General features: G+C 55.6%; 1 protein-coding gene across 2 annotated transcripts in view; it reads left to right on the plus strand.

Annotated features, from left to right (window-relative positions):
- Positions 1-20,076, plus strand: part of PLXNA1 (plexin A1) — a 168,519-nt gene that overhangs the window by 111,407 nt on the left and 37,036 nt on the right. For both annotated transcript variants that reach the window (XM_064518985.1, XM_064518986.1), the window contains exons 11-20: positions 9,153-9,249; positions 9,545-9,735; positions 14,515-14,666; positions 15,057-15,177; positions 15,571-15,707; positions 16,337-16,504; positions 17,423-17,516; positions 18,071-18,310; positions 18,503-18,646; positions 19,634-19,868. In XM_064518985.1, the coding sequence (XP_064375055.1) occupies positions 9,153-9,249; positions 9,545-9,735; positions 14,515-14,666; positions 15,057-15,177; positions 15,571-15,707; positions 16,337-16,504; positions 17,423-17,516; positions 18,071-18,310; positions 18,503-18,646; positions 19,634-19,868 (1,579 nt within the window). The remainder of the gene's footprint in view (positions 1-9,152; positions 9,250-9,544; positions 9,736-14,514; positions 14,667-15,056; positions 15,178-15,570; positions 15,708-16,336; positions 16,505-17,422; positions 17,517-18,070; positions 18,311-18,502; positions 18,647-19,633; positions 19,869-20,076) is intronic.

Genomic DNA, 20,076 nt, shown 5'->3' on the forward strand with positions numbered 1-20,076 from the left:
GAGTTCAGTGGGATCTAAACAAGAGGTTAATTACTCTGCTGAATTAGGGAGGCTTTCCAGAGTTAAGGGTGAATGGAAGGGATAATAAGTCAAGTCCCCTTAAAACTCTTTGTCTTTTGTTTAGTTTTAGTGCTTGTCAAACTCCAATGACTTTTTAGCACTTTGAAGAAGGGATGTCTTTGTTAAATATTCGACAGTCCATTCATTAAGGTTTGAGTGTTGACTATAAACATCATATGAGACACCCGATAGATCTTCAGTAAACTCAAGGGAGACCAGGCTTGGTGTTCCCCATACATCCCAGGTGAAAAAGCAAGCAGTGAAAACCCTTTTCTGCCTCCCCACTTAAATCTCTTTCTGCTCCTCAAGAGGAAAGCAAACAAAACCTTAAAGACTTTCTGTGTAAGTTGTAAAGAAGCAAGACCAAAAAAAAAAAAAAAAAAAAAGAGAATACATTCTTTACAAGTAAATTTTAATTTTTGCTAATTACTTTGAATCTTTTGGAGGCAGACATTTTCAGGTTTACTTCCTTGCAATGGAGGACAGATAAATGGTCACATATCTCTAGATCTATGCAGGTAACACCACTGAATTTCACTTCCCAAGCAACCCTTGACTTTGCCTGCTCTTTCCATCTGCCATCCCTATAAGGGACTTCTCCTTCTACCTGCTGCAAAAAATGAACAGTTTCCCTGGTGGAAAGTACCATAATTTGGAATCTGCAGCACTGCTTATAACAGAGAAAGAGGCATTCAAACGATTGACTTGATCAAATTTAATCCTAGTACCGGCAGAATGGCTACAAGTGATTTCACCGTCAAGGATTTTGTTTTTTCTCTTGAGGATGTTCCTCTTAAGGCTGCAATAGCCCAAGAACTGTTCTTTCTCTTTAAATATAAAAATAGGAAGAATCCGGATCTCCTTTCCATGAGTACTTGAGTTTGTTGTCTCAGCACTTTAATTTAAGCCTCACGCCTCAATTATTTCCCTTTCTTTTTAACAAAAGCCACATGTGGTGGTGAGCAGCTGTGTCAATGCCGTGTCTCCCTCTCAGGTCCTTCCTCGCCAGCCCCCAGCACGCGCCGCCCGAGGCTTGCCCATCCCTCCAGATGTCACCCCCTCCGTCCCCTGTCCTTGCCCCCATGATGAAATGACATGGGCCTGGGACACTTTCTTCCCTGTGCCCCGGGTCACCCAACGGAGGAACGCATAACCAGCTGCAGAGCCATCTGGTTTGTGTGGGGCTGGTGTGGTGGGCATTTCTGCAGGTGTTTAGGAAGAAAGCCAGAGTTTAAGGGTGGTTTTTTTTGTGTGTGTGAGTTGATTGGGTTGCGTTGTTCCTGTGCTCGTCTATCAAACCCGTCATCGCAGGTCTTCAGGGGACTTGTTCAAGTGTTACCCACACGAGGTGGGGTGCGCCAGTCCTGGAGGTGACAGTGGAGCTGGGTGCGGAGAGGATGAAGGAGCTGCCCGAGGGTGGCAGAGCTGTGGGCAGCCACCAGGAGTCCCGATGCCACCCTCTGCTTTTGCAGGAGACCCTTGCGGTACCCAGGTGCAGTGAAGGCTGGGATGCCCAGTTCCAGGCGTGGTATTGGATTTTAGGAAGGGAGGCAAATCCTGGCAGATTTTTGCATTTTTTTAAATCACAGTGGAGCCTAGGCATTAGTTACCCAGTCCTAGGGTCTTGGGTTCTTTCTTACACCCTGTCGAATTGTGGGCAGGATGAATCCAGGTGAAGAAACTTGAATATGATGATGGAGGAAAGGAGAAGACCTACATAAAAAGAGCAAAAGGAGATATAGAAGCAGAGCCCAGGCATGGCTGTCAAGTTGTGCTGTTGTGTATACGACAGGATTTTACTAGGCTTAGGGTATATTTATAGAGGAACATAAATCATACACACATGCCCTGTTCTGAGTGCTGCACACCTCCAGTATATGTATCTCTAATTAACCAGCCACGGAGAGGGAAACAGGATTGGAGTCTACAACCCCAGAACTGCTCGCCAACAAAGCCGTGCTCTCTGTCCTAGCAGTGCCTACATTTATCTTTCCTGCAGCAGTGTTTAAAGTGAAAAGGGAGTATCAGGAGAGTTTGATAGGATCCAATTAAATTCCAGCAGATAAAATAATGATGAATTGCAGTTGAGCCCTGGCGAGACGCGATGTACATTACTGCCGTCCCCATAGTGCGGGAAAGGAGTTGAGGTCATCAACTACAGAAAAATAGGACACAGCTGCAGCCGAACTGTTCCTCCAGAAATGCAGTCCAGGAGGATGGTGCATGTGAGACGGAGGGGAGGACCTTGAGGGGGAGTTTGTAAGGAAAATTTGGACCTATGGGTTTGTTCACACAGCTTGCAGTGGGCAGGGGAACAACCCCTCTGTTGCCTTTCTCCTGGTGCTGCGTCCCTCCATTCCTTCAAGTCTGCTTCGCACAGGTTGTGCCTCCAGCACGGCAGCTGGCCCACGGCAAGGGATCTGGTGTCCTTGGGCTGATGGTGCCTTGCAGCTGGGCTGAGGAGGTCCTGCGCCTTTGGCTAGGCAGCATGGGGCCAGCAGTGCCTGCTGGAGCACCCCAAAGTGCATCTCAGCAAGATGTGCCCCCAGATTTCAAGTGCGTGCTTGCTTGGTGCTGGGCCGGTGGGCGTCTCTGGTGTGGGACACACTGCAGGGACGGGGTGGGCGTGAGAAGCAGAGCTGGGAGAAGCGTGTGAGGTTGTCAGCCGTTATTTAGGAAGATCTCCAAGATAACTTTTGGGCGAAGAGTCTTGAGAAAGGCTTGGCGAGGAGGCCTCTTGGCTGACTCATTTCCCTGGAGAAAGGAGCTGTGCCGGGAATAGCCGTGTCCAGGTTGGTGGGGCTGGCGTGTCCCCCACTGGCCCTTCCAGGCTCTGCCGTGTGGGCAGGCTTGTCCAGAGAGGTACCAAAAGGCTGCTCGTGGTTAGATAAGGAGCCAAGGAGCTTGTGCCTCTGCTGCTGCCTCACTCGATAGCATGTATTCTCCTGTTCCCTTTTGCTGGCAGTGCCATGGTGGGTGATGAGCATGTTTTTCCATTGCAGCAACTGTTCATTCGCTCTCTAGGCCATGCCTATCACTGTTTGCTCCCAGAGCAAGCTTCTCATTCCTGTACCGCATCCTTGAGATGGCTGCTGTGGTGCCTCCTGCTTCGGTACAACTGGGGGTTCCCGGGTCCGTTCGCAGAGCAGAGCGCAGTGTCGCAGCAAGGCTGCTGGGGTGGGTATGTTCCCGCCGTGTTTCGCACCAGCCCTGGCCTCCCCTCCCACAGCTCGTCACAAATTGCTGGCAGCCACAGCGATTGATTAACTGGGATGTTAATAACAGTTAAGTGTTTAATGGATGTTTAGCAATATGTCAGTGAGGAAGAGGGAGGAGCCAGCGCGAGGGGACCTGCTGGCTGCCCCTGGGCTCTTGTTTGGATCTCTTGGGCTGCAGAGACCTGTGAATAACCCTCTTTGTGATCTGCATCAGCCAGCCCAGGTGGGTCAGGCTGTGGGGAGCCAGTGGCAAAAGGGTTTAGCAGTCTAGGCTGGGGGCCAGGAGATGGGAACTAAGCCCTCATGAGGGCACTGACTAAGTGGGTAGCTGCCCCTCACTTCCCTCATCTGGAAAAGGTTGGTAAAAGGCACTTACCTGCTAATCAGGGTGCCGAAAGGGGAAGCAAAAGCTTGAGGCTGAGTTTCTTGAAATGCAAAGGTTTCCTGGGTAGACATGCGAGTGCTGGAGCTGTCAGGTAACCAGTTATTACATTTAAATGCAAACCTTATTTTGGATTCCTGAACCTGCCCAGAACCCATCTATGCCAGCTCCCCCACAATGCCCATGACCCATAGTCCCTTGGGTGGAGAGGGGCATCGTCCTTCCCACGCTTGGCGCTGAGTTACGGCGGCAGCAGCAGCTACAGTTAGATGGCGGCGGTGGCGAGGGTGCCTCGTCCATGGCCCAGGCTTGGCTGGCAGTGCGTCTCCTCTTTCAGCCTGCCCTGATTTCGAAACTGGAAACCACCCGGAGATCTGCTGTCTCATCAGGTGGTGACCCAGTTCTCCACCGCTTTTCTTGGCGTGGTGAGTTACACCGCACCAAGCCACATCTGGTCGTAACCACGTCTCTTAGGCATCCGGTCTGTGCAGGGGTAAATAACAGGTACGGTGCCAGGGGGAATCAGCCGCCGTTCTCCCTAAAGTCCAGCCTGTCCCTCTCGTTTATGGCTGGTCCTTCGCTACTGTGGCGTGAGTTCACACTGCTCAGACGGTCACCAAATGGCCTCGTCTCTCCCAGCTAGTCTGCTGCACTAATTAAACCTGAAACGTAGGCCAGCCACAAAGAGGACAAGCCCAAGAAGGGACAAGTAGGGGGATTTTCCAGTGCGTAAGAGGGTTAAAATATTTGAGGGTATGAAGAGACTCAGGGGAGTGAGAGCAGGGGGAGGTTTTGGCTGTGCCTGTGTGACGTTAGCACATGGCCGTGGTCCTGGCTGTGCGGCACTGGCTGCCTTCCCCGCTGCGGCTCCCACATGGCTGCCATCCCTTGCTCCCTGCTCCATCCCTGGGCTTTGGGAGGCTGGTTGCGCCTCTGCTTTTCTGCGTGTGAGCTTCCCGGAGAAGCTGGGGCTGGTCTGGAGAGGCGGAAAAGCCTGGCTTGGCTTCGCGGGGATGAGTCACGGAGGGATGAGGCCAGTGCCAAGCTGGCCAGGGGAAAGCCAAGAAACCCGTTCTTCTTGGAGGGGCAGCTCCCCGAGGTGGCCGAAGGAGAGGAGAGCTGGTGCTCAAACATCTCTGGACGTCAGGCTTTAATTGATCACAGTCTGGCGGAGCCCCCCTTCCCCTGCAGCGGTAGCCGCTGGGCTCGGCAGCCGAAGTGACTGGGGAAGAGAGCAGCTGGGGGGTTTCATCCCAGATTGCTGGGATAACCCGGGGGCCATGTGGCCTGGGGTAGGCTGTGGTCCCCGTACACCCGTGACTGGTGAGATGTGATGCTGCATCTCAGCTGGACTCTGCTCTCCCCTCAGCCCGGTGGCAGGGAGCTCTGTGGCTCTGCAAACTAGGAGATGCTTTGGGAATTAGAGACTGATCCGGTGGATGTCGACTTCTAAGATGTCAGAAACCTGAGTCCCTGTGGCCACAGCTCTGCCCATGCAGAGCAGAGCGGCAGCTCCAGCTCCCAGCATCCTGCAGGGGCTTGTCACGGCCTCCAAGCTGTGGACCTGCTGCCCATCTCTGTAGGGCAGGTAGAATGTTGCTGGCGGACATGCACATGCTGAGGACACAGTTTGCGTTGTTGTCTGTGTTCCTGTGTGATCGCACACTGTGAATGTCTGCCGGGAGAACAGCACGTAGTCCTGCCTGCCGCTCACCTCCACGCAGCCTTGCACTTCAGGCTGCTTAAGCAGTGACCCTCCGTCTGCTCAGGCTGCTGCAAATTCAGCGTGCTTAGCGTGGGGGCCTGGAGTGGGAGGCCTGTCCTGTGAGCCAGAAACAGGCTCTGGCGCCTGTTCCCTCCTTTACGAACCTGTTGCTGCCTTAGGCCTGGCATATGACGAGTTAATACGCTCTCTGCCTCTCGTCCTACTCTTTTTTTCCCCACCCTCCAACCCACCTCCCAGAAGAACTAATTTCCAAAAGCAGCCGGGGCAGAGAGATGCAAATAAGTGTTTTGGACAGCTGCAGGCTGGATGCCTTCCCAAGATGCCAGGGCCCCAAATGAGACATGTCAGAGTACAAATTGAAAATGCCAATTTCACTTACGCTGCCACGTGGCTCGTCACAGCTAAATTCTGCTCCGGTGCCGACGCATCCCTCCACAGCACGTGCTCTCTTGTGCTGCCAAGGGTCTCCACTTGCTACTGCAGGTCTGGCTAGTCCCTAATTGCAGTCCTGTTGGGGATATCTTTAGCCTCCAGCTGCTTGAAAGGGTGGATGTAGGATAGAAGAAAGTGAACAGTCCAGTTCTGGTTGAGCCTTCACAGGACCAATGATGGGGCTGTTTGCTTTGGCCTTGGTGGTAGATCATGCACTATGGAGATGTGGCTGAAAGTCCTCCGAGCCCCACTGCACAGTGCCATGCCTGGAGAGCGCCAGGAGCCTGCACAGGTCTGTGTAGCCGAGCTGTTTCTGGAGAGGAGAGGTCTTGGCAAAGCTGTTCGGTTCTCGAGAAAGGGATGGGTTTGTAGTTGGATGTTTCATGCTTTTAGCAACAGCAGCCTTCCTCCGCAGCGAGGACTATGTTTTGGCGTCTTCCTCCCTGCGTTTCGGTGGAGTGGCCCCTGGGCATAGGACCGTTAGCCAAGAGCTGCAGGGGTGTAACTCAGGACCAGATGTGGTCGTTTGCACCTCGTGGGGTCAGAGGGATGGAGGTGCCGGTGCGCTGGTGCAGCCATGTCTCGTCTCAGATACATGCGCAGTTTTGGTACCCTTCCTGATGCTGGATTGCAGCTTGTGATGCCGCCCAGATGGGAGAGACTCAGCACTGGAGAGACCAGCTGTGCGGTGAGATGAGAAGGACGTAAGTGTGTCTCGCTTTCCACAGCTGCCTGGGCACGCTGGCTTCTCCTGTGGGCCGTGTCTCTGCTGCCTCTGGAGCTGGTGGAGCAGACTGGATGCACCAGTGTTTTCTCTGGTGCTGGCAGGGGCTGAAGCAGGGGACGAATTTGCTTTGTGGGACGGCAGCTGGGGGCAGTTCCTGAGGAGGCACTGAGGTCACCTCCTCTGGGTTGGTCACCAGCGTTGCGAGTTTCACAGCCTGCTAGATGGTTCGGAGGTGGGATATTTCTGCAGACGGTGGGACCCATGTTGGAGCGAGGCAGGGAAAACCCTCTTCTTTTAGTAGCGAGGGACAGGTAGGACTTTTGCTGGGCAGCACACGGACACCAAATACCTTCAGTCTTACGCTGAGTGGGATTGAAAGGCCACTGCTGTGGGCCTGCCCCAGCAGAGTGGCCGAGGGCCAGTTGCCCCCATCTTCCTCCTCTTCCTCTGCTGGATCACCCAGTGCCTGCTGCCCTTTGGTTAGCCCGGGCCCTGCCGCTCTCCCTGGCAGTGCTCCCAGGCTCTTGGCCCCTGCTGCTCCGACAGGCAAGTGAGGGAAGAAAAATATCCCTTGCCATCTTTCTTTTGGCAGGTTGTTCTGTGTGTCTTAATCCCTTTGACTGTTGCTGAGTGCTCCTGCACCAGGCTTGCTGTCTGACCTGGGGCGGCTCACCAACCACCATCCCCGGGCTCTCTGCCTCAGTTTCCCCATTTCCTGGCAGCGCTGAGATCCTTCATAACTGGAAGCCCGGGGATGCCACTTCCACTCTTGGGGTGCTGGGAGCCGTTTGCCGGCATCAGAGTAAGCGATTTTGCTCTAATTGCTGCTGGCCCAGGGTCAGCCTCGCTCCGGGGGCAAATGAGGCTGTTGACAAACGAGGGTGAGGCCTGGAGGGCCGAGGCCGGGGGTGGGCGAGGGGAGGTGGCGAGGTGCGGGCACGGCTGTGGGTTTGCCGAACGCGCCGTTGCCTCCCGCGGCTGGAGCTGGGAGAGCGGAGAGGCAGGATCTCAGCCTGGGCGAGCCGCTGCCCGAGCGTCCGCGGCTCCCTAACAAACTCCAGCAACCCATGAATCATTCATTTAATCTCTCCTGACACGCCTGTCATTTTCTCCAGAGAGGAGCGGAGAATCTCTTGCCGAAGGAGGTCATTAGCTGTCAGGGACGGTTCCGACTGCCTTCCTGTCTCCATATCGATTAAACCTCTCCGCCTGCGTGTGGAGGCTGTGTGGGGAATATTGATGGGGCTGCCAGGACTTTGGCTCAGGTTTCAAGCCGGGGAGAGAGGATTTGGGTGGGGAGGAGGTGTTAGAACAGGAGCAGCTGTTTGCTGGAGCTTGCCGCCGTGGCTCTTGGACCTGGCGCCCGCTGAGGACCGGCACAAGGTGGGTTAGGTCATTGATGCGTTTAAACAGGCGAGCAGATGAGACGGGGTCTTCCCCTGGCCCTTGGCTGGGCCTCTGCTGTTTTGTGCAGCTGAAGGGTAATTTATCTCGGTGCTTTTCCCCCCATCTCGCCCTCGTATGCCGCTGCCTCCCGGCTGCAGAGAGCTGGTCTGCAAGCCTTTGCTTGTGCAGGGAGGCTGTGCAAGCCGTGGTCCGTGCAGGCTGGGAGAGGGATGCCCTGGCACTGCTGGGACTACCTGGGCTTGATCTTGGCCTAGAAGGGGATTTGCCCGCAACATCAGCAAGACAGTCTGGGATTGCTGCTGGGAAGCCATGCTTACCAGAGCTCGAGGGAGGAAGGAGCAAAGGGCCTGCTGGAGGTGGGTCCATCAGCGTAGCGGCGGGTGTTGGAGTCCAGCAGAGGAGCTCGTGCGGGGTTTGGGAATGTGCCAGATCCCCTGAATCCGAGAGACTTGGATCCCTCTCCGTCATGTCTCTGCTCACCAGTAGCTTAAGAGCAATAGGAACTGGGTCGGTGGTGCCCGGAGCGAGGAGGGAGCTGGTGCAGCCGAAGGCCCTTGAGGTGGCATGCAGCCCGTGGTGGGTAGTGTGAGGGCTGGGGGGCCCCGTAGAGGCAGCACGTTGTAGGGAGCGTTGCTCTCCTGAGACCTCCCCAGGGGCTGATGTCGTGCCACGCTCGCTCTAGCCTGGCTGTGGCCCATCCCCGGCCATGTGGCTGCGACTTGATGTAATTCGTGTAATTCGGGGCTGCTCTTGAAGCTGGGGACTTTCTTTGCACAGTCACAGTGGAGGTGGCAAAGGGTTCAGTCCCTTTATGGGGCTCCAGTTTCAGGCTGGGGGGAGGTAGATGTGTGCTTCAGAGGGGTTATCTGTTTCCTTCTCTGCAAGCGGCAGCACTTTCAGACCTTTGGGTTAATGGATTTTTGGTCTATTTGGAAATCCTCTTCTTTGTTCTTCTTTGTTTTGTTTTCTCATCAGTCCAGCGTGCTGGTTTGCATGTGCTGTATCCAGCACTTTGGCCAGTGGCTGTGTTAGGCCTGTCTGTTCCTGGTCAGGCAAGTCTGAACCAAGCCTCTGCCCATCTCCTCTTGGCTGAGGGGGGAGACATCCGTGTTATGGTCTCACACATCTCTCTGTGCCTCTTGTTGGGGTGTATCATTTTGCTGTTTAACGAGCTCTGCTTCCTTCTGTCCCCTTCTGCAGTATTTCTACGAAGGGAACGACATCAGCGACCTACCGGTCAACTTGTCCGTGGTCTGGAACGGGAATTTTGTCATTGACAACCCCCAGAACATCCAGGGTAAGTGTGGGATGCGGCGGTGGGTGGGAAAACAGCCCTGTGTCCACCACCCCAGCCTCAGGTTTTATCAGTGCCAATTTTTGGCCGATTTTCTAAAGAAGAGGCTTTTGCACAAGAAGCCCAAAGGCAACCTGCTCTGCAGCTGTATGGGATTCAGAGTGTTGGTGTCCCCTGGCCATTCGAGGGTGTCCCCGCTGTGGGCTGGTGGCTTTTGGCTAGGGGCCGTGAGAGCTGGTGCCGAAGCCGTGGGACCTGGGGGCCGTGCTGACCTGCCGCGCTCTTCCTGCCCTTGCAGCTCACCTGTACAAGTGCTCGGCCTTGCGGGAGAGCTGTGGCCTGTGCCTCAAGGCCGATCCGCGCTTTGAGTGCGGCTGGTGCGTGTCGGAGAAGCGCTGCTCACTGCGGCAGCACTGCCTGGCCTACGAGAGCAGCTGGATGCATGCCAGCAACGGCAACAGCCGCTGCACGGACCCCAAGATCACCAAGGTACGCGGGGATGGGGGAGGACGGGCCTTGCGAGGGGACTGGGCTGGGACTGGCGATGGGGCTCTCGGCTGGCACCTCAGAGTGGCTGAATCCTCTCAGTGTTTCTCTCTGAACATTTTGGCTCTCAGGGCCTGTCTGTTCCCCGTCACCTCTTTAGTTTCTAGGGCTAAATCCCCTCTCTGTGTCCATGGCTTGCATTGACTTTCTGACCTATCTCTGGGATTCCCACCATTCCTCATGCACGAGGATGGAGGATCCTGGGAAAGCAATGGATCCAGGTTGCTCCTCCTCTTGTCGCCATGCCTGCTGGGGCTGGTAGTTCATCATCTCTGCGTCTCTGACAGCTTTCATGACCTTCATTTAATAAGATTGTGTATATTAATGTTAACATGTCTGTTGGGCCTGGCTCCAAGTGCATTAGGAGGGATTGGTGGGTAATTCTATTTGATATGTTCTATTTACCCACGGCTTCCAGGCCAGGCAGGCCTTGGCCGTGTTAATTACCGGAGTCTTAGCACAGTATCTAATCTATTTGGGTTTCAGTGTCTTATCTGATGAAAGCTGGAAATGAGTCATGCCTTTCCCCAAAGCCGCGTGCCTCTTGCAGGTTACAAGCACTGCAGTGAATCAGGTGGCAGCCATGCGGGGAAAGGGAATGCCCCCATGGGCCCGTCCCTGCCTGCCAAGAGTCTTGCCTGCACGACTCACTGCCTGCAAAGAGTTTCCTTCCAGTTGTGTGCTGAGGCGACTTTAGTACTGCTTGCATGATGAAGTATATTCCCTGGGAGAGCGGGGTTGAGCCCCAGAGCTTGCATCTCCATGAGAAGGTCTTACATCTTGTGAACAGTGAGTCCAATGGCTGATTTGGTCCTCCCCTTACTACGTGCATGAGGGAAGCAGTTTTTACAGACAGAAGAATGGAGGCAGAGTATGTGGAAATGACGGGGGCAACCTCATGATGGCTCGCTGTTGTGTGCATGGAGCCACTGCAGGGCATTGCCATCCCAGATGGTTTCCTTCAATGTTTGGGTTGAATTTCTGTAGACCAGCCCCCTTGGGATAGTGGGAGCAGGGGCTGTGGTGGCTGGGTCACGTTTGGGATGGCCCAGCCCTGCTGTGGGGTTGTAGTGGAGCAGAAGAGGGGCTGCAAGAGGTGAGGAGCATTGGGGGAGTGTAGCAGAGGTTTCCTGGTGCTCGCCTCGCTGTAGGCACTGCCCCTGTGCTCTCAGGCCCTTGTTGCTAGGCTTTGCTTTTCCAAAATGACTGATCAGGTAGTCGTCTTGAATTCGGAGAGCCAAGGAGTTGACCCTCCCAGGCAGCAGAAGTGAAGGCAACAGCGAGGCGAATGTGTCCAAAAGCAGTCAGTGCTATGGGGGCCATTCACCCTATATGGGAGCAGCCTGTCCGAGGGAAGGTGTGCATGAATCCTCAGGACTCAGTGTGCAGAGAAGGTCCTCTCCCACCTAACGGTGAGGGGAAGAGGATTTGCATGTTTGCCCTTCCCTCCTGTGGGATCAAGGTTTCGTGAGCATCCTGAGGTCTTGCCAGGGTCGGGAGCCCAGTCTGTCAGTGAGGGCTGTGGCTCTTGGGACAGCCTGGTCTCAGGAAGGGCCATTCTTTGGGATGCTCCACAAGAAAAAGCTGTTAATAGTTTCAGTGGGGACCTGGAGGAGGTTGAGCCACCACTGGCACAGAGCTCAACTTGCACCACTGGTAGTGCTGGTCCTGGCTGGGACAAGAGCACTTGGAAATCACTTTGAGGGCTCCTTGGTGCTGCTGCGGTTCTGGGGATGGCAAGGGGGACACTGGGGTTGCTTGTGAGATGGCTCTAGCCCTGAGATTTACCTGGGTGCCCAGGAGGGGAGCTGGGGCTGTGAGCCGCAGGCATCAGATGCTGCACCCACTGCTCACAAGCCACTTCCAATTAGCCAGTGATGTCTGGCCTTGGTAGCAGGCTCTCCAGCCCCAAACGATTTAGAAATTGTTTCAGCAAGTGTAGGTGCAGCATAAATGGATTTGGTAGCAGGTGGGCTTCACCTCTGTGCCTCTCTGTTTAGTCCTGGGGGCAGATGTCACTTGGGCAGCTGGTTTGGATGTGATCAGCTGTTGGTGTGAAGATCCTCCATCAGGCTGCAGGCAGGAGTGCTGCTGCTGTTTTCTGCAACCCCTGTCCTGCACCCAGGAATATGAAGCAGGGTTACAGGCAGGCTTGGAAACAGTCAAGAGAGGAGCCTGGCTCAGATAGGGCAGCAATGTGTTGGAGGAAAACAGTAGTCTGCCCTACAGTGATTTCAGAAAAGCTTGGAGCCTCTTTACTGGTCCAGCGAGCCGGGGTGCAGATGTCTTCACGGATGGGAAGGTGGTTACGCTGGCTGGAGATGACGATGGTTTTTCACCCTTCCCTGGTCTCAGCCAGACCCTTGCTCATCGCTCAGTAGTGGTGAGAAGCAGCCCCCAAACCTGTGCCAGGTCATGCCTGGTGCTGGGCTGTGACCTGCAGAGTGATGTCCCTTCTTCCTGGCTGGGCTGGGCTCTCCTCCCCTCTGCCCCCCACACCTCCAGCCCAGCTCCAGCCGCTTGAACCAGGAGCGAGCGCACTGCTTTTGCAGAAGCTGTTTGCCTGTTGATTTGAAAGGACCCTGTGAAACCAATTAGAAGAAAAGCAGTGTTGTTTGTCAGGGCTGGAGCTGGGGGGTTCAGAGGTAGAGGAGGGGAAAGGGGAGATTCGGGAGAGACTGTGCGTTCCTCACCAGGTCCCTCCTCCTCCTGCACGGCTTGTTTAGCCATGACCTTCCTGTGCTGTACAGTGAGAGATGTCATTTCTTTCCCGGGCTTGTTTCTCCCTGAACGCGTGGCCCTTGTCAGGTTTGCCACGGAGGAGGAAGAATCTAACATGCTGGAGCAGCTTTTAACACTCATTTAAAAATACCAAACAAACAGCCGCTTCTTGCCAGCTGCCCCAGCGGAGCTCAATTTAGGGGAAAGAACAAACCTGCTCACTTGCTGCAGCTGCCTTAATGAGCCCCGAAACTGGACTTCAGCTGCGCTGGGTTTAGGCAAACAGCAATGCCCTGAAGCCCTGAACGGTTTTGCCACCATGTAAAGTGTGACTCGGGTGCTGTGATTGCCCTGGGCCTGCTACGAGTTAATGGGCCCTGTGGTCTGCAAGTGGAAGCCCGGCACTGGGGTGCTGTTACCAGCCCTGCCACTGACCTTGGGCATGTCCCAAACTCTCCCTGCTTCTGCAGTGGGTGATTAGCTGCTCCTGCCCTGCCCAGCACTGGGAGCTGTGCAGAGTGGTGTTGGGCAAGTGTGCTGAAGGGGGTAAGCTCAGTGCGAATGTGAGGAATGATGATTAACCCCAGAGTGGTGCTCACTGTGGCCTGGCCTTGTTTGCAGAGATTTGCTCCTGTCTCCATGCAGTCCTTCAGGACTGGGGGTGTGGGGACAACACCCATTGCTGCATGTCTGCCTCTCTCCCTCTACTCCTCTGTCTTTCCTTGTGGCTGGGGGTGACATCTAGGAGCAAAGGAGGACATCCAGGAGCTCCTCCTGAGCAAGGAGGAGGTACCCAGCAGGCTCAGGCCCCAGGGTTGCAGCAGCCCAGATGGGCCAGGAATGGAAAGAGCTTGTGCTTGCTTCTTTGTAGGGTGAGTCAGTCCAGGTGCTGGGCGTATGGAGGTGGAAAGGGTGGTTTCCAGTGGAGAGCGTGTGTTTACCCAAGAGCCTCCTGTCGGGGCCTGTTGAGGGTGAAGACAAACCTTCTAGCGTTAGAGGACATCTGTCCCAGAAGGAACAGAGGAAGGTCTCACCTGCATCAAAGTGGTCTCTTCTCTTGTGTCAGGATGCACCTCCCTTCCATCCGGCTGAGCTGATCTAACCTTGGTTACTCTCCTCCTAATCTGTGTCCGGCAGCTGCCTTTTCCCTCACCCTCCTCTCTGGCTTCATGTTGCTAGTGACCCGACCCCCATCTCCTGTCCCCAGCCTGGGTGCACACAGCTCTGCCATTAATTCTGGTTAGTGCTGCAGGTGTGTGCTGGACCCTGGGGCCGGTGAGATCTGATGTAAAATTGCCTGTAATTACCTTGTTAGAGGCAGCAGTGGGCTTGTGCCTCTCCGTTCATCCGTCATCCTGCTGCCTTTTGTCAGGCCGCACCTGTCTGCTTTATTGGGAATCATCCTGCTAAATGAAGCGTGTTGCCGGGGCAGAGGTTCACCTCCCTTCCCAGCTGGCCTTGGCACAAGTTTTGCTGGTGGAGAGAGACCCAGTTGGGGCTAGCAAGACCTGTTCGCCTCCTTCTTCCCTCTGCCTCCCATGCAATGGGTGGGAGGGGAGGGTTCTCTGCAGAGTCACTGCTGGTTTTGCAGTGGAGATGGTTTCTCCTTCAAGGACATCTTGGAGTTGGAGACCTCATCCCCAGGTGCATGGGATCTGCCTGAAGACTGGGCAGATCCAGACACTGGAGGACCTGACACCCTGGCATTTATTATAATTGAAGGCTGGGTAAAGAGCTATTCTCTTTCCTCACACTACAGCCTTTTCCCCCATCCTTGTGCTCTGGGATCCTAGGGATGCATGGGAGAGGTGGCTGGAGTCTGGTCTGGTTCACAGTGCAGGCAGTGATGCAGGTCTCTGCTCCTCGCTGCTTGGCAGGGGACTAATTCACATCCCGTGGCCACGCAGGCTGTGCCGTGCCCCAGTCAGGTGTTCCTCAGTGCTGCAGCCAGCAGACCGAATTGCTTTGGTCCTGTTGCTGACGTGCCGTGCTGTCTCCTAGCTGTCGCCTGAAACGGGCCCTAGGCAAGGAGGGACCCGTCTGACCATCACCGGAGAGAACCTGGGCCTGAAGTTTGAAGATGTTCGCTGGGGCGTTCGTGTTGGCAAAGTGATGTGTATCCCCATTGAGAGCGAATACATCAGCGCTGAGCAGTAAGTGCCCTGTGAGGGGTGGGCACGTGCTGCGCCTGAGAGCTGGGTACCGTGCTCCAGGTCACCTCGGTGTCTAGGGGACAGGTGCATTTGTGCTCGGCCGTCACCCATGGCCACAGAAAGCATGGAGCTGACCAGGCCGGACAGGGAGCAAAGCACTAGGCGGCTCTGCTGGCTCTGGGTGGCAGTGACGAGCCCAGGGGTTTTGGGGAAGATCTCCTCGGGGCTGGGAATAACAGCCACCTCCTTGGTTTCTCGTGTACCCTGTTGGCTGCTGGGACCTTAGCTTGGTGTTAGATCTGTCCGTTTTTAAAGCTGGCCTGTCCCTACCATGGTCCTGGGACTATCTTCGTGCGGGGACACTGAGGGCTGCTTTCCTGCACCCTTTAGGATTGTGTGTGAAATCGGAGATGCCAGCCCAAGCAAGGTCCACGACGCCCGTGTGGAAGTGTGCATCCGGGACTGCTCCCCCAGCTACAGGGCCACGTCGCCCAAGAGCTTCACCTTTGTGGTAAGGCTATGCAGGGTCTCCAGGCAGAGAGGGAGGTGATGGTTGGCTTTTTGGGGACAGTATCTTGGTCTCTGAGCTGCCGCTGGTTGGGTTGTTTTCCAGATGAGATGGAAAACTGGCCTCTTCATCATTATCCCTGGGGGAAGGCGCCGGTGCTTTGGGCAGGAACTGGGTCGTTCTGGTTGAATTTCTCAGAGGCTTTCCCTGCTCTGCCTCCTTGCAGTCCTCTTGGCACTGTCAGCCCTTAGCCTCGTGCCCCACTACTGTCAAACAGCACCCTCTCCTTTGCAGCGAGCAGCTTCCTGGCGTCCCCGTCACCTGCGCAGGTGCTCTGAGACTGGGCTTTTGGTCCTCAGCCCTTCAAACCCTGGGACTGTTGTTTTCCTTTGACAGACACCCACTTTCTCCCGAGTGATCCCAGCCCGGGGCCCTCTCTCTGGTGGCACCTGGATCGCCATCGAAGGAAGCCACCTCAATGCTGGCAGCAACGTCACCGTGACCATCGGGGGACGGCCCTGTGCCTTTTCATGGTAAGGGGCACTGGGTCATGGAGGCTGGAGGAGGCCAGGAGATGGGCATCCGCTAGAGGTGGTGGGACCCACAGGTACACCGGTGGCGGGGAGCCTGTGCCGGGGAGCCAGGCACCGACTGAGAAAGCCATTCCCCATTGGCAACTGGAGGAATTTCTCCCTCTAAAACCTCTTTGTGTCAGAGGCTCCTGGAAGAGCCCAAAGAACGTGGATTTTTCTCTAAAAGCACAAAGCCCTGAGGCATGAAGTGGATAATTTTTAGATTAGGGATGATAATGGAGCGGCTCTTTAAATATTTTCCTGCGGTAATTACTGGTTATCAGCCCTAATCGCTGCTGTTTGCAGCAGCCGCGCAATGGGAACGCTCAGGAGCTGCTCAGCCTTTCCCGGCTGCCTTTTGTTTCATTTCTTTATTTTTTTTTCCTTTCTCTCTTTTCCCCCAGCAGCCTCCCAGGGGAGAGGGAGTTGGGGTGAGGCAGGGAGCCCAGCCCAGCCGCTTGATGGGCTTGCCTGTGACCTGGGCCGCACCAGCAGGCTGATCCGTGCCCTCCTGCCGATCCAGGGATGGCGATCCAGGAGTGCCGATCACCTCCCCCAGTGTCTGATGGTTCTCGCGTTTCTGCCCCCAGGAGGAGTGCCCGTGAGATCCGCTGCAGGACTCCCCCTGGCCAGAGCCCCGGTGGGTCCCCCATCCTCATCAACATCAACCGGGCAGAGCTGAGCAATCCGGAGGTGAAGTACAACTACACGGAGGACCCCACCATCCAGAAGATTGATCCCGAGTGGAGCATCAACAGGTGAATTGAGGGGAATCTCAGCTAGCTTGTGGGGGAGTGGTGGGACACAAGGAGCACTCTTGTCTGCATGGCCCCCCCTGTCTTGTTCTGTACTCTTCAACGCTGCTGCAGTAGCCACTGGGCCATGCTCCGGGGACGCGACGAGAGGAGTGTGAGGAATGGCTTGGCACTAGGTCCCTGCTAACTCCTGGCCTGCAGTGCTCAGCCTGGCAGGGGGCAAGAGCAGAGAGTGCTTTGGATCTGCTTAATTTGAGCTTGACATTTGGCGGCGGTGAATAAAATTAAAATATTTCCCATCAGGGGATTTTTAAAATGTTTACATATTTTTCTAAAAGGTTTGAATTGGCTGGAGAGGAGGCAAAGGAATCCATTAAGCACTAGTGCCAAGGGAAACCTTCCCCAGGGTGTTGATGAGGAGCGAGCTCCCCAGGGGCACGGCCGAGCTCTCCAGGACTGTGGGGCTTTTAATGCTGAGCATTGGAGAAAACCCTGCAGGGACCAGCCTGCTTTGTTGCCTGCTCCCAACATGGTGGGGAGAGCAGGGAGGACCTGCCCCTAATGATGCTCTCCCATCACGGACACTTTGGTTCCTCTAGCTGAAAGGCTTGAGAGCTGCTTTCAGACACCAACCGCACAGTCTGCAGCCCAGGCAGATGCAGAGTGGGATGTTTGTGTTATTAGGCAGAGTTTCTATCTCTAGTTGGCCCCGGGTTAGCTGAGGTGATTCAGTGTTAGCAAATGCCAGATCCTGCCAGCTGTGGTGATGTCTGGGTGGAATAAGCAGGTCCTGGGGGTGGTGTGGTGCATGCAGGCTGGAACAGATCAGGGTCTGGGCGGCGATGGTGTGTGCTCCCTTCCCAGAGCTGGGCACCCAGTGCCACAGCCGCCTCTCCTAACCTGTTGTCTCCTTGCCTCTAGCGGTGGGACACTGCTGACTGTGACTGGCACCAACCTGGCCACCATCAAAGAGCCCAAGATCCGGGCCAAGTACTGCAGCTCTGAAAGGGAAAACGTAAGTGATGTTGGCTGATGGCAGGGCTGAGACCTGGGTCAGAGCATGAGGAGGAGGGATCCCATCCCTCTGCAACACAGTATGTGAAGTGCGTCCCATACCCATCAGGTGTGACGTCCTCATGGGGTTGTGTCCAGGGGCTGCCACTAGAAGAGAGAACACCGAGGCAGTATTCCCCCTGCAGGGCCTCAGCCTGTGTGCTGCCATGAGAGATGCTTGAGATCTGAGCGTGGAAAAATGATGGCAGCTTTGTAGAGATTCCTGAGATCTCTGCAGGACAGTGACAGAAAGATCCTGTCCCCAGCAAGCTCCCATCTACCATCCCTCACGCTTCCATTGCAAACAGGAGTCTCTCCCTGCCCCTGAAATGCAGCTACTTCTGGGGTGGAACGTGGCACCTGCTGATAAAATAGGGCACAGGAAAGGTGATCTTGAGTCTACGTCCAGTGTCCAGAGACATGGCAGAGCCACTGCTTGCAGGAGATCCTTGTGGGGTCGGATCCTGACCTCAGCTGCTAGGATCCGGATATGATCTCCGTCTGTGCCTCCTGCAGAACTGCACCGTCTACAATGACACCACCATGGTGTGCTATGCGCCCTCCATCGATAACCCCCTGCGGAGCCCTCCAGAGGTTGGTGACCGCCCGGACGAGATCGGGTTCGTCATGGACAACGTCCAGGCCCTGCTGATTGTCAACACCACCAACTTCGTCTACTACCCGGATCCTGTCTTCGAGCCACTCAGCCCCACGGGGATGCTGGAGCTGAAGCCCAGCTCTCCTCTCATCCTCAAGGTAAGGCACCCTGGTCCCTCAGCCCCAGCCCTCCTTGGCAGTGTGTACCCAGGGACAGAGGGCTAGGAACATTTTTGTCTCTCCCCAGGACAAAGTCATGCACTATGAGAGCATGAATTTGCTCCATAATGAGTCTTTCAAACATTGCCTCTTGTATGAGAACTAACAGACTTGTTCCTTCTTCCCTCAAAGGGCAGGAACCTGCTCCCACCGGCTGCTGGTAACTCCCGCTTGAACTACACCGTGCTGATCGGGGACACTCCCTGCACCCTGACAGTCTCTGAGACCCAGCTCCTCTGCGAGTCGCCCAACCTCACAGGCCAGCACAAAGTCACGGTAATGCTAACGGGTCAGGTCACCGGTGTTGGGCTGGGGGCGGGGAGATGGAAACGCAAGGTTTCTCATTGAAGTTGGGACTGTCCCTTCAGTAAAGCAGGGTGGCTGGGTGCCCTGTCTTTATCCTAACACAGGCCCTACTGCATCCCTCATCTGAGGCTCCCAGTGCCCCTGGGCCTTCTCAGATCAGGACTTGTTGGTCTATGCCTATGTAGGAGCATCCCTAGGAGTCATCTTCTTACTCCCCAGGCATCTCTCTCCCTAATTATGTGTTTGGTATGACCAAATACTTCCTCCCCTCCCTGGCATGCTTAGCCTGGCATTACTATGCCCTGGGCGGCCTTGGTTGTCCATGCCAACAGCCTCCCTTCCCTGCTGGGTGCCAAGACAGAGCTGGTGCCAAGGCATCTGGGGTTTCCCGCTCCTTCCCCCCAGTCCCGCCTTGTGCTGTAAGTAAGACTCTTTGTTTGTCAGGTTGTAGCACAGCAGTGCTAGCGCTCCAGGTCTGCCTGGCTTCACACAGTTGAAAGGGACCCGGAACAGTCCCCCCAGGCTCCCCATCCGTCAGGGAACTCGCTTTACATCCCATCTGTTATTGTAATGTTGCTTGAATGAGACATCAAGCTCTGCCTGCTCGGTGCACGCCTCGGCAGCGCGGCAGCCTGTGTTCTGCATCCCATTAAAGCATGCCGTGCTGCTCCGGACAGGCTCCCGGCGTGGCAGCCCCTGGCATCTCCCCTCACGGGCCTGCTTGCCGCCTTGCTGGGCCATATCTGGTGGACTGTGCTGTTTCTCTGGGCTCTGTTGCAGCTCAGTGAAGCTCTGGGGGACATCCTGCATTTTTCCCATCCCTCCCCTGGGCTTAAAGACCTCCCCTGGTTCTCAGCGTACTTGGGAGGGCTGCCCCGCACCCTGCATTTCGGCAGGGAGACACATGCCCTCTGCGTGGGTGCTGAGGCAAGACCCTTTTCCTTCCACATGGCTCAGATTAAGGCTGGAGGGTTCGAGTTCTCCCCGGGGACGCTGCAGATCTACTCGGACAGCCTGCTGACGCTGCCTGCCATCATCGGGATCGGTGGCGGTGGCGGTCTGCTCCTCCTCATCATCATCATAGTCCTCATTGCCTACAAACGCAAGTCCCGGGATGCTGACCGTACCCTGAAGCGCCTCCAGCTGCAGATGGACAACCTGGAGTCCCGGGTGGCCTTGGAGTGCAAAGAGGGTGAGTGAGCTTCAGCCCCTCTGCTGATGGCGCACTGAGGCCAGCTGGCCCTTGGCCCTTCCATGTGGCCCTGGGGTTGAGACGCCTCATTTTTGGCTTTGGAGGGCAGCTGGGGAGGCTGTGGGCACCCATGGTCCCATGAGATGACACTTGTGACTTTGAGGGCTCTCCAGCTGGTCCCTGTTCAGCCATCCCCTCCTTACCTCCC

The sequence above is a fragment of the Dromaius novaehollandiae genome, chromosome 12 (assembly GCF_036370855.1).
Source record: "Dromaius novaehollandiae isolate bDroNov1 chromosome 12, bDroNov1.hap1, whole genome shotgun sequence".
In the NCBI taxonomy this organism is placed as follows: domain Eukaryota; kingdom Metazoa; phylum Chordata; class Aves; order Casuariiformes; family Dromaiidae; genus Dromaius; species Dromaius novaehollandiae.